Here is a 12,736-nt window from a genome sequence, read left to right on the forward strand (position 1 = left end):
TCAGCATATTCAAGTCTAGAGGAACAAAGAAATGGATGAGAGTTTCAGAAATGGTTGAGCTGAGGCAGAGGCAAAGTCGGGCGATATTACTGAGGTGAATCCACTCGAGCACAGGCCTTCCCTTTTGTTCTCCCACCACCAAATCGCCCTTCCGCTGATCCCAACCTATCACATTTGTATCTTTCCAGAGTATTTCTGACATTTTCTGTTTTTATTGCTGAGGTGGAAATAGGCGGTCTTGGTGATGATGTGGATATGTGGCTGGAAGCTCATCTTGGGATGAAATATTTCACCATGGTTGTTGACAGTCTTGTTCAGCCTCAGATAGTTGTCAGGGAGAGGGCTGGAGTCGGTGTTTAGGGCATGGAGTTTGTAGCGGGGATTGAAGGCAATGGCTTCAGCCTTCCCAATATTTAAATAAAGGAAATTGCTGCTCATCCAGGACTGGATGTCACACAAGTCAGGACGGTGTGTGACGTGGAGGGGAACTTGGAGGTGATGGTGTGTCACATACACCTGCTACCCTGTTCCTTCTAGGTGGTGGAGGTTGAGGATTTGGGAGATTCTGTCAAAGTTCTGGTCAAGTTTTAGATGTATAACATACGTCTCCTTCACCCTTGCCTCTCCCATCTCCCTCTCTCTCTCAGTCTCTCATCTCATAAAGGCCAGAGTCATGCTTAGGCCCAGACTGGGTGGCAGGTTCCCTTCCCTTAAGGACATGAGTGAACCAGTTGGGTTTTTATGACAATCCAGCAGTTTTCATGGTCACTTTTTCCTAGTGCCGGCCCCACAAATTCCCAGATTCATTCAGCTCAATTTCACAACCTGCCTTTGTGTTTTTGTGGGTTCTCTCTCACTCCCTTTTTTCTGTTTTAAATCAATTTCACAGGGTATTAGAAGGGGAGGATTTACAGTCGGGAAACTCAAACCAAACATCACATCAGGATCTGACAGAGTCGCCTAATTTATCGTAACCTGAATATCATCGGATTTTGAACATGGAAGGAAAAAGCACCGTTCACAGTGCGGAGAAACTGTACACGTGTTCTGTGTGTGGACGAGGCTTCAGCCGATCATCTGGTTTGTCAAAACACAGGTGCAGTCACACTGGAGAGAAACCGTGGAAATGTGAGGACTGTGGGAAGGGGTTCAATTACCCATCCCAGCTGGAAATTCATCGGCGCATTCACACTGGAGAGAGGCCATTCACATGTTCTGTGTGTAAAAAGGGATTTTCTGATTCTTCCACTCTACTGAAGCATAAGCGAATTCACACTGGGGAGAGGCCGTTCACCTGCTCTGAGTGTGGGAAGGGATTCACTCAGTTATCCACGCTGCAGACGCACCAACGACTTCACACTGGGGAGCGGCCATTCACCTGCTCTGAGTGTGGGAAGGGATTCACTCACTTATCCAGTCTGTTGACACACCAGCAGGTTCACACTGGGGAGAGGCTGTTTACCTGCACTGTGTGTGAAAAGGGATTTGCTGATGCATCCACTCTACTGAAACACAAGCGAGTTCACACTGGGGAGAAACTGTGGAAATGTGGGAACTGTGGGCAAGGATTCAATAGACCATCCCAGCTGGAAATTCATCAACGCACTCACACTGGAGAGAGGCCATTCACCTGCTCCGAGTGTGGGAAGGGTTTCACTCAGTTATCCACCCTGCAGACACACCAGCGAATTCACACTGGGGAGAGACCGTTCACCTGCTCCGTATGTAAAAAAGGATTTGCTGATTCATCCACCCTATTGAAACACAAGCGCATTCACACTGGGGAGAGGCCGTTTACCTGCACTGTGTGTGGGAAGGGATTCATTCAGTCATCCACACTGCTTATGCACCAGCATGTTCACACTGGGGAGAGGCCATTCACCTGCTCTGAGTGTGGGAAGAGATTCACTCGGTCATCCCACCTGCTGACACACCAGCGAGTTCACAAGTAACTGCAGGGATTGGATTTTCTTACTAATGACATTCATGCCTGAACAATGTTCATTGGGGTCTGTTTCTGCTGATGTTAATAAACTCCAGCCCAGTTATATATTTTGGATAAAATTCAAATAAATCAGCTTTGTGTGAGGTAAACAGTGTGTCGAGCCTTTTTAATATCTATAACACAATTTAGTTCCTTTCGAAGGACTCTCCCTCTACCCTGTCTCCTTCATCCTCACCTCCAACAACAAGTGTGAGGAGCTCATGGAGCTTCTTTGTCACTAAGATTGAGACAATCCGATCAGCTGCCTCTGCTGCTTCCCTCCCTTCCACTAGCCCACCGGGACAAACTGTCTCTAAAGTTCTCCCTTGTCCAAGCCCTGAACCCACATTTTTTTGTTTCCCCCATCTCCCCTCATGCCCTGTCAGTGCCCTCTGTGAGCATCACCTGCTCCATCGACCCTATTCCCACCAAATGACTGACCACCCAACTTCCCCATGTTTGCCGTCATTGTCAATGGTTCTCTCTTTTCAGGTACTGTCCCGCTCTCCTTTAAATCTTCCATCATTACCGCTGACCTTAAATAAAAACAAACCCTTCACTCCTCCATCTTTGCATGCTGCCGTCCCATCTCAAGCTTCACTTTCCTTTCAAAAATCATTAAACGTTTTGTAATCTCCCAAATCCGTGTCCATCGTTCCCAGAACTCCAGATTTGATTCCTTCCAATCAGGTTTCTGCCCATTCTTGATCATAGTTTTTTAATTTGCTAATTCAGTGCCAATGCCAATCAAGACAATGGCTGTGTCTAATGTGAATATGGTAGTGAGACCGAGTGAGCTCAGTTGTTGGTTCCGGTCCCAACCTCTATGGTGATGAGGGCTCAGCTCCCACCGCTGCCAAACTTTCGAGTGATTTGTTGTTTAAGGCACTTCCAAAAAATTCTCCGTGCGGCGAAGGGGCAGCTGAGCCATGCAGTGTTGTATTCTGGACAGAATATTGAGGAGAGGCTGTGTAAATTACAGGGTGAAGGGAAAAAGGTGGGGCAATGACATGGGCTGGAAGACCTTTTTCCTCTGAAACTCCCTGTATCTATTCTATTATTTATACAATATGAGTTTATTAGTGGGCAGTCCTGGCTGAGTGGTTAAGGTGATGTGTTTGAAATCCATTGGGGGCTTTGGTTTGAGTTCTACCAATTCCCCTTCTCATCATTCCAGATTGCAGCAAGCTATCTGCAGAATTAATTATCGGTTAAATAAAATCAAGAACACCCCAGCAGCCCTGTGTTTCTAATTCCTGTTCATCTGCAAACATTCACTAAATTTGCAGTGTGAAATGGAACAATAATTGGCCAAGTTGGTGCCATCTTTGTTTTCTGGGTGTTTATCTCTCCTTGGTGTATGTGTCTGTGTGTGTTCCTCTGTGTGGGTCAATGTGGTTCAGTTCCCAAGGAGGTGAACACATTTTTACCATCACAAGCTTTATTCACATTAATTGTGCACCTTCATGTTAAAATATTACAGAGAAAAATATCGGGTTGAAAAATGCAGGAGGAATTTGCAATGTTTGGAAGGAGGTGCAGCTAAGAAGTGGAAGATGTGAATGATGTTCTTGATGATTGAAAGGAATGCATTACAACCTCGGGGCTTTTGTAGATCGATTACCTTCCACACTTTGAAATTCAGAACAAGCTGAGGCTCCAGGTGAAAAAACACTTTTTTTTTCATTTTATGCATTGTTAGCTCAGTTGGTAGAGCATGAGACTTTTAACCTGAAGGATGTGGGTTCAAGCCCTATGCTGGACATTACTGTTTTTTTTCGAAACTTTGCTGCTTTTATGGGTGATCCCCAGCTCTCCATTCCTCCAGCAGCATCACCGCTCAAACTGAGTCTTTCTCCATCCCACTTTGTTAATATCACAGTTGCTGGTTTCTGAGTGAAAACTGTCCTCGGCTTCACTGGAAGTCGGAGAGTTTCATGCTTAAAATTTGGTGCTTTCACCACGGCAGCCTAGGTTCAATTCCCAGCCAGGGAAAACCTTTTCCTTCCAGCTGTGTGAACGATCACAATGAACAGGAATTCCTTATTCAATGAAACCAGGTTTGGCAGTGTCTGTGGAGTGAGAAACAGAGTTAATCTTCCAGCTGGATGAACTTTCATCAGAGCTGGAAAAGTCAGAGATGTAACAGGTGGAAAACAAGTCCAGAGGCGGAGGGAGGGGAGTGAAAGGACAAAAGGGAAGGACTGTGACAGGTTACAAGGCAAAAGAGAGAAACTGACGAAAAGGATGATGGTGCAAAATGTGGGTGGGAATGGGACAGATTTTTCTTCCTGCTTTTCAAACTGGGACAAATATCACTCCTGATCAACCAATCACAACTGCTCTTTCAAAGCAGCACGCCGGGCCGAATGGCCTCTTTCTGTGCTGTAACTTTCTATAATTGTTTCATTTCCATCCCCACTGCTGCTGCCTTCACAGTCATTCTATCATCTCACAACCCATTCCAGCAAAATTCACCCTCTTCCCTTTGATGTCATGGGACTGAGTAAAATCAGTGCAAAGTGTTCTTGTCATTTTGCACGTGGTTTGGATCCAGGGGTTTTTAATCCACTTAACCCAGAATCAATTCAGCAGGGACATGGAGAAAGTCATGAAAGGTGAGAAGCGTATCAGCGTGAGTTGAACCTGAGCGGTGAGACGCTAATGGATTTTAAAGCCACTGCCTGAAGCACAGTTCCAAACCTGAAACAGGTTGTCTGCTCATTATGACGTTGCTGTTTGTTTGTGGAGTGGGGTGGGGAGGTGGCGGGGGGGGGGGGGGGGGGTGGGGAGGTGGCGGGGGGAGGTGGGAGTTTGCTGAGCGCTAATTGGCTACCGTGTTTCCCGCATCAAAACAATGACGACACTTCAAGAAGTCCTTCATTGGCTGGAAAACGTTTTGAGACGTCCACTGGTCTGGAAAACCCTATATAAATGCAAATCTGTCTTTCTTTAATTATCATAAATCCCAGCCCTCTGGTTACTGACCCTTGTCAGTGGAAACAGTTTCTCCCTATCTGCTCTATCAAACCCGTCCCCACCCCCATTATTTCGAACAGCTCCATGAAATCTCCGTTCAATCTTCTTTGCTCTAAAGAGAACAATCCCGGTCTCTGTAACACCACCACCAAACTGAATTTCTTCATTCCTGGGCATGATGCAAGGCGGGGGATTGAGATGAGATTTTGGAAAAGATTGTCAGTTGGCAGGTGGGAAAATGGAGAAGGAACCAAACCAGTAAACCCAGTCTCCAGCTTTGAATCTTTAGAAATTCTTTGGGAACCGGAATCAGGGAAGAATGAAGGGTGAACTATCTGACTGACCAGAGACAGTCAAGGCACCTTTCCCTTCTTTAAGACGCTGGAACATTGACTCTGATGTTATCAATGATCTGAGACATTGAAAGGATTCTTGTTTCTGCACATCAGTGATTCAAACCTAATATCGGCTTCGGGACAATCAGAATACTTGGTAACAGACAAGACACCGAAAGACTCAAAGGGAGACGGCACCGGTTGTAGGAGAGCTGGTTCCCGGTGACATGGATGTGTCTGCACTGGTTGGGATCAGACTGTTTCCATGTATCCACAATGAATGCCCCACTCTTTACTTTGGAAATGTGAAACTGAGAGAACAATTGTCATTCCTGTAGCAGCAATCTGAAGCTTTAACTCGCTCATTCTCGGTCTCTGTGGCGCAATTAGTCAGCGCGTTTGGCTGTTAACCGAAAGGTTGGTGGTTTGAGACCACCCAGGGTGGTATCACCCATTAGCTTTCATTGTCACTCAGTTCCCGGTTGTCATTGGGCACTTGAGTTGAATATCAGGACCCCTGAAATGTTGGCAGCTCCACTGTTGTCCAGTGAGCTCCCAGCAAGCGGATTTTCTTTGAATATTCATTTCAAATATAATGAGAAAACAATTAGACCCACCATGTGCCGGTATCTAACCCATTGGAAATTTATGAAGTTATTGAATTCAAAAAAGCCCATCAATTATTCTCTCTTCCTCAGCTCCACAGTGAGTGAGACAGGGAAAAGCAGAAAAGCAGCAATATTCCGGCTCCGCACTCTCCAATCACCCGCTGCCAGCAGAAAGCGGTGACTGCAGCTTCAATCAGCGGGATACTGCCCATCCCTGGGACACAAGATACTCCAACCCGGGCCAAACCTCCCAATACACCGAGCACAGGCTCAGGAAAACACAGGTAGATTATATCCCGGTCAGTAAACCTCTGAGCAGCATTTACGGAATACCCGAGCAAGTGAGTTACAAATAAATGTCACACAAACTTTCTAAATCTCTTCGCTTTAAAATTCCTTCATTTTATTGAAAAGCTGACTGTTGTGAATCTGAAAATAATCACGATGGGGTTTGTGTTACCGAGTGACTTGTTTCCCATTGTTTGTCCGTCAGGATTGCAATTCAATTTGTGTTGGACATTGAAGCGAATCTGTTTTCAAAATGAGGTCACAAAGCAGGTAAATATTAAATCGAGAAACAGATCCTAAGGAAAATGGATCACAATGTTTGGAAGGAGGTGCAGCTGAGAAGTGGAAGCTGCAACTGATGTTATTGATAATTGAGTGGAAAGCATTGGATCCTTGGTCAATCATCGTGTCTCAGTGGTGAAAACGATGCTTTTAAAGTTGACTGGGGTTTCCCCAGAAAAGTTCCAATCTTACCAACTGTGCTTCTTATTATTGTTGATTTCAACCAGGTGTCCACAGAACTCTCGTATCAATGGAAGAAAAAATGTCCAAAAATTCTCCTGATTTTTGGGCTCTAAGGGAATGAAGGGCGATCGGGATCGGGTGGGGAATTGGTGTTGAGGCTGGAGATCCGCCATGATCTTATGAAGTGACGGAAGAGGCTTGTGGGGCCTTATGACCTATTGCTGCTGCTTTGTTTCTGTTCTATTTCAGTAGCAGCACCAGCCAAGGCGATGGGCAGTCGTATCCTGAGCTCGGTAGTGCAGCTGTCGTGATTGTTGATGGTTTAAGTCTCACTCTTTATTGAAGCGTGGTTTCTAATCCCACTGCTGCTAACATTGTCCTATTGGTCGACGAAGTGCCAGCCCACAGTTAAAGCAGGTGTGTGCGGTGTTGCACTTTAACAGGAAGAACGAGGAGAGACAATAAAAATATAAATGGCTGTGGAGAAAAGGCGGGGTTTTTGAATTCTCTGATGGGCTGAATGTCCTCCTCCTCTGCTCCAGCCATCTATAGTATTATACCAACGATGCTAACCTGTCCATAGGGCCAGTCGTCGTGGCTCAGTTTTTAAAGCGATGGGGTTTCCCGCTTCTCGTTATTCCTGGATTTGTGTGCCTACAGAGTTAATTATTGGTTAAATGGAATAAAATCCATCTAAACACTCGGGCGTTTTCCTATTTCTGTTCATTCCTGAAAATATTCACGAAACCTGCGGTGGAAATGAAGCAAAACTTGGCGTCATGCTTGCTTTCTGGGTGTTTGTGTCTCCTTAGAGACAACTCCTTGTCCCCTGTCACTCTCGGTGAATATGTCTGTGTGTGTTCCTCTGTGTGTGTGTCAGTGTGTTTCAGTTTCCCGAGGGGATGAACAAATTTTTACCATCACTAACTTAATTCATATTAGTTATGCAGCTTCAGATGAAAATGTTACAGAGAAAAATGTGAGGATGAAAGATGCAAGAGGAGTTTGTAATGTTTGTAAGGAGGTGCAGCTAAGAAGTGAAAGATGGGAATGATGTTGTTGATGGTCAGAGGAATGCATTGCAACCTTGGGGATTTTGTAGGTCGATTACCTTCTACACTTTGAAATTCAGAACAAGCTGAGGTATCAGGTGGAAAACAACGGTTGTCTTCATGTTTGTTGGGATATGGAACACATCTCTTTTATGTGCTGGGCTAGCTCAGTCGGTATAGCATAAGTCTTATAATCTCAGGATTGTGGGTTCGCCCCACTTTGGCAAACAAATAATCACCAACCTCCACTGCAGTTCCTCTGAAACTTGCAAGGCAGCACACGATAGATATTGACCACTGAAAGCACTTGATGTATATCAAATTCAAAGCACTTTCATGTAACATCTCTTTCTGCCTCACCACCAGCTCTCTCTGCCCGTCCAGGTGGATGTTTGATGTAAACACAGTCAGCTGGTACAAACGTAAAACACAACGTTGATCGGTTTACAGATAACAGAGTAAAGAGACACCAGGATCTTCCTGATTTCTCCCAAGTGCTAATTGCTGGAATATGCACAATGCTGATTATCCACAGTCACACTCTCCTTCCAGTCTTGTGTACGTTGTTTAGCGTTGAAATGTTCATATTTGTACACCAGGTTTCAATGTGAAGAAAGCAGAGCTGTGAGAAGCTTATATTGTACAGCAGATATACTGCAAGAAGTACCTTGAATAACAGGCTGCTGATAACAGTGATCTTTGGACGTGGTGAGCTCCAGTGAAGGATTGGCACCATTAATGTGTCGTTCAATTAGTCTCATGACAAATCTCGTGCTGGAAATGAAAGAAAATTCATTGAATTTCTCCGTGTTTTGGTTTCAAACGAGCCGAATACAAGGTAAGAAAGTGCATCTCGCTAGAGTGGGTTATAAAGTGTCAGAATTACTTTGAAAGAAGCATCCATGGTGTCGGGAAACATAAAATTAGAGAAAGTTACAGCAAAGAAAGGGACCATTCGGCCTGGCGCGCTGCTGTCAAAGAGCAGTTGTGATTGATTGATCGAACAGGAGTAATATTTGTGTCGGTGTAAACACGACGCAGCAAAATTTGCCCTTCTCTCACCCATATTTTGCCTGGCGGCACCATCTCTGTGGTCAGTGCTTTGCAACCAGCCCTTCACTTGTCCTTCTTTCACTCCGCTTCTGCCTTTGTTCCCGGCCTGTTCCAAATGTGACATTTCCAGCTCGGAGGCGAAACTTCAACTGTCACCCAACTGATTCTGGTGGAGCTGTTAAATGTTTTCAATCTATAAGAAATCAATAATCGTTTCAACAATTTTACATAATCAATAAATCGACATTCCCTGATCAGGAATCGAACCAAGGCTGTGGTGGTGAGAGACGCTGAATCCTGACCACTAGACCACCAGGGAAACTGGCAAGCTCGATCAGTTTGGTTTATCAGTGCTGCTTTTATCCATGTTTCCATTAGATGGAACGAATTCTTCAGTCAATGACAACAACAGTTTCTGTGAGCTGGAACATGAAATTGACAGTGAGGTGAAATAAACCCACAAGCTGCTCATGTGTAAATTTCAATTTCCTAAACCCACCAACCTCATCACTGCGGCTCCTGTGAAACTGACAAGGGAATACATGGCAGACATTTATCACTGAAAGCAACTGACACACATCAAATTCTAAACACTTTCATGTCGCATCTGTTTCTGCTTCTGTCCCTGCCTCGCCTCCAGCTTCCTCTGCCCTTCCAGCTCCCAGGTCAATTAGCTGCTTGATACAGACACAGTCAGTTCATGAACCCAAGCTTTCCCTGGAAAGCAGGGACAGGGAATGTGGGATCCAAGTTTTTTTTAGAAAGAATGAGTTTCCAGATGACATGGTAAAAATAATTTGGGATCTCATCTTCCTGATTCTCCCAAATACTGATTACAGGAATGTGCACAGTGCCGATTTTCCACAATCGCAGATTCCTCCCAGTCTTGTGCACGTTGTTAAGCTTTGAACTCACTCGCAAGAGTGGATTATAAACTGGCAGAATGACTGTGAAAGAAGTAACCGTGGTGTTAGGAAATATCAAATTATAGAAAGTTACAGCAAAGAAAGAGGCCATTCGGCCCCGTGTGCTGCTTTCAAAGAACTCTGAAGAAGAGTCATACGGAATCGAAACATTAACTCTATTTCTCTCTCCAGAAATGCTGCCAGATATGTTGAATTTTTCCAACATTTTCTGTTTTTATTTCAGATGTCCAGTATCCACAGTAATCTCTGGGTTTCTAGCCCAGTGACAATGCCGCTACGCCATCTCCTGAATGCCGACAAATGAACAAGAAAATACGGATGTGTTTGGGTGGGTTTTCTTCTATTTAAAATGATAAATCCTCAGGCGGCAGGATTCGAACCCATGTGTTCATTTTTAACAACAAATGTAAATTATTGAACATTCACTCACACTTAAATGAACACGCTTGGATAACGCTCTTGCCAGGTTTCAAACCGCAGCTCCGTCATCTGTGAAGCAAATATGACCCCACTCGCCTCTATAAACCCTGCGCTGTAAAGATCCCAATGGAGCTGTCTGGAATGTTAAACGGTGACGTCATGCAGCAGCACTTTGGGTCTTTGTTTTGAAGAAATGGAATTCGGCTGTTCTCATTAGGAATGCTGGAGACAGACTGATCAACAATGTCATCATCAAATGGCACAGCGAATTAAGAGGACCTAAGATGGAAGCAAAATATTATAGATGCTAGAAATCTGAAATAAAAACAGGAAGTGCTGGGAAAAAACTCAGCAGGTCTGGCAACATCTGTGGAGAGAGAAGCTGAGTTAACGTTCTGAGTCCGTATGTCTCTTCTTCAGAGTCATGCAGACTCGCAGCATTAACTCTGCTTCTCTCTCCACAGGTGTTGTCAGACCTGTTGGGTTTTTCCAGCATTTCCTGTTTTTACTACAACGTGAAGCCCTTCACCCCATCGTATCTGTGCCAGCTATTTTTAAAGAGCTAACCAATTCGTCTCAAATTCCTTCTCTCTTTACTTAAACCTGAGTTTTCCACTTTCAATCATTGTCCATTTCTCCCTTGAAGAAGGAGTTTCTGCAGAACCCATGCACAGTTTGCCTTAGTTAACAAAGTTTTCTTGACCCAATGACATGAAGAGTTGGACTAGGATTCCTCATACATTTTCGATACAATCATTATTTATTTATGCAATTGATTTCTTATCGAATTACAAAAGAACTTTAGTCTGATCAAGCAGGTCATCATTATTTCTGAGCTGATGTCTACAATCTAATGCCATTTGCTCTACAAATGGGAGAGCTGGATTCAGGTTCCAGTCTCTGGAGGAGTGGGTCCGAATCCCACCGCTCCCAAATTTTCAGTTGCTTCCCACTTTCGGGCACGTTAGGAATTCCCTTTGGGTGAGCAAGAGACAAGTCCAGTTTAATTCGGGGAGTGGGGCGGATTGTGGTCCTTTATCTTGACAGGGTAAACGAGGAGAGACAATGTAAATAGAAATTGGTGTGGAGGAAAGGCGGGTGTGTGGAATTGGTTTAGTTGCTCTTCCTAAGAGCCAGCATAGACACGACGGGCCGAAAGACTTACTCTATAGCTGTCTCTGATTTGATATGAACATGTTTTCCCTAAGGACGTGCTGTTAGTCGCGGGCGAGTGTTGAGGGCGATGGTTCTGACATCCATCGGGGTTTCCCCAATGTTGGTTTGCTGACTGCGGTTCTCGTTGTTCCCGATTTTAACCAGGTGCCAACAGGATTAGTTATCGGGTAAATAGAATCAAACAAAAAATCCCGCTCTTCCTTATTGATTTGCGAAATCAATAAGAAATAGAACAAATGAGCCAGTTTGGTGATATCCTTTCCTTCTGGATGTTTGTCTCTCCTGAGGCCTCTGTCGCTCTCGGTTTGTATGTCAGTGTGTGTACCTCTGTCTGTGTCAATGTGCTTCAGTTCCTCATTTTTAGCAATCCCCACTTTATTCACCTTAGTTTTGTGGCTTCAGATTAAAATCGTAGAGAGAAAATAAAAACAGGTTTAAAAGGTTCAAGAGGAATTTTCTTTCTGTATTATTGAGTGGAGACTGTTCAGTTACTAACTGTCCCAGTGTTACAAAGCGGAGGGCGATTGAAATTTTCACTGAGCAACATTTAAACTGGCACCGAGTCCTTGTGGTGGAGTAGTTAAGACAATGGACACATCAAGAGAATGAATTTGTAAATACAAATAGTCCAAACTGAAATCTCTCGGACATTAGGAACTGTATTTCTTCTCAAAGATGTTCCACGTGTGACATTTGCAGCTCTGATGTGGAACTTCAACTCCCACTCCACTGATTCAGGCGGAACTGTTGTGCGTTTTCCGTTTTCAATCAATAAGTAAATCAGGCCTGTTTTAACAGTTTGTACCAGATCAATAAACCTTCATTGCCTGACCGGGAATCGAGCCCGGGCCACGGCGGTGAAAGGGCCGAATCCTCACCTCTAAATCACGAGGAAAGCTGTCTATAACTCTTGCAACGTGCTTTATCTGGGCCACATTTGCCATTTTTCAGACACTTTCACCAGAGGTGTTTTTAAGGGGTAGGTGCAGTGAAGGATTGGAACCAATATGGTGTCGTTCAACTGTCTGGTTCCAAATCCTGCTCAGGAATTTAAGAAAAACTTTGAGTTTGCTCAGTGTCTTGACTTCAAAAGCGAGAATGTAAGAAAGTACATTCCCCCAAGCGTGTAATAAAATGTCGGAATGACTGGGAAATTATGCTGGGAGACATAAAATTATAGACAGTTACAGCAAAGAAAGAGGCCATTCGACCTGCTTTCAAAGAGCAGTTGTGATTGATTGGTCAGGAGTGATATTTGTGTCAGTGTAAACAGTCGGCAGTAAAATCTCTCACATTACCACGGCAGACATTCATCACTGAAAGCAACTGACACACGTCAAATTCTGCTGCTTTCATGTCGCAGCTTTAATTTCCTGTTCTCCCTTTCAGGCATTTCCAGGTCTATCAAATATCATCCATGCGGAATGTTGTCCTGTTCCTCGTTCCACTA

At 44.3% G+C, this 12,736-nt stretch overlaps 2 protein-coding genes across 2 annotated transcripts in view; both read left to right on the forward strand.

The window, feature by feature from the left end:
• The window catches only part of LOC144697531 (uncharacterized), a 161,592-nt gene that overhangs the window by 46,184 nt on the left and 102,672 nt on the right, over window positions 1-12,736 (forward strand). The gene's annotated exons all lie outside the window — the stretch shown is intronic.
• Window positions 893-2,094, forward strand: LOC144697495 (uncharacterized). Its single transcript, XM_078569502.1, has one exon. The coding sequence runs from the start codon at window positions 999-1,001 to the stop codon at window positions 1,950-1,952; it is 954 nt and encodes a 317-aa protein (XP_078425628.1). The 5' UTR covers window positions 893-998; the 3' UTR covers window positions 1,953-2,094.

Source organism: Cetorhinus maximus, chromosome 23 (assembly GCF_964194155.1).
Source record: "Cetorhinus maximus chromosome 23, sCetMax3.hap1.1, whole genome shotgun sequence".
In the NCBI taxonomy this organism is placed as follows: domain Eukaryota; kingdom Metazoa; phylum Chordata; class Chondrichthyes; order Lamniformes; family Cetorhinidae; genus Cetorhinus; species Cetorhinus maximus.

What these genes read in the sequence shown, in the direction of transcription:
- LOC144697495 (XM_078569502.1), top strand. Translation starts at nt 999, where the DNA reads ATGGAAGGAAAAAGCACCGTTCACAGTGCGGAGAAACTGTACACGTGT.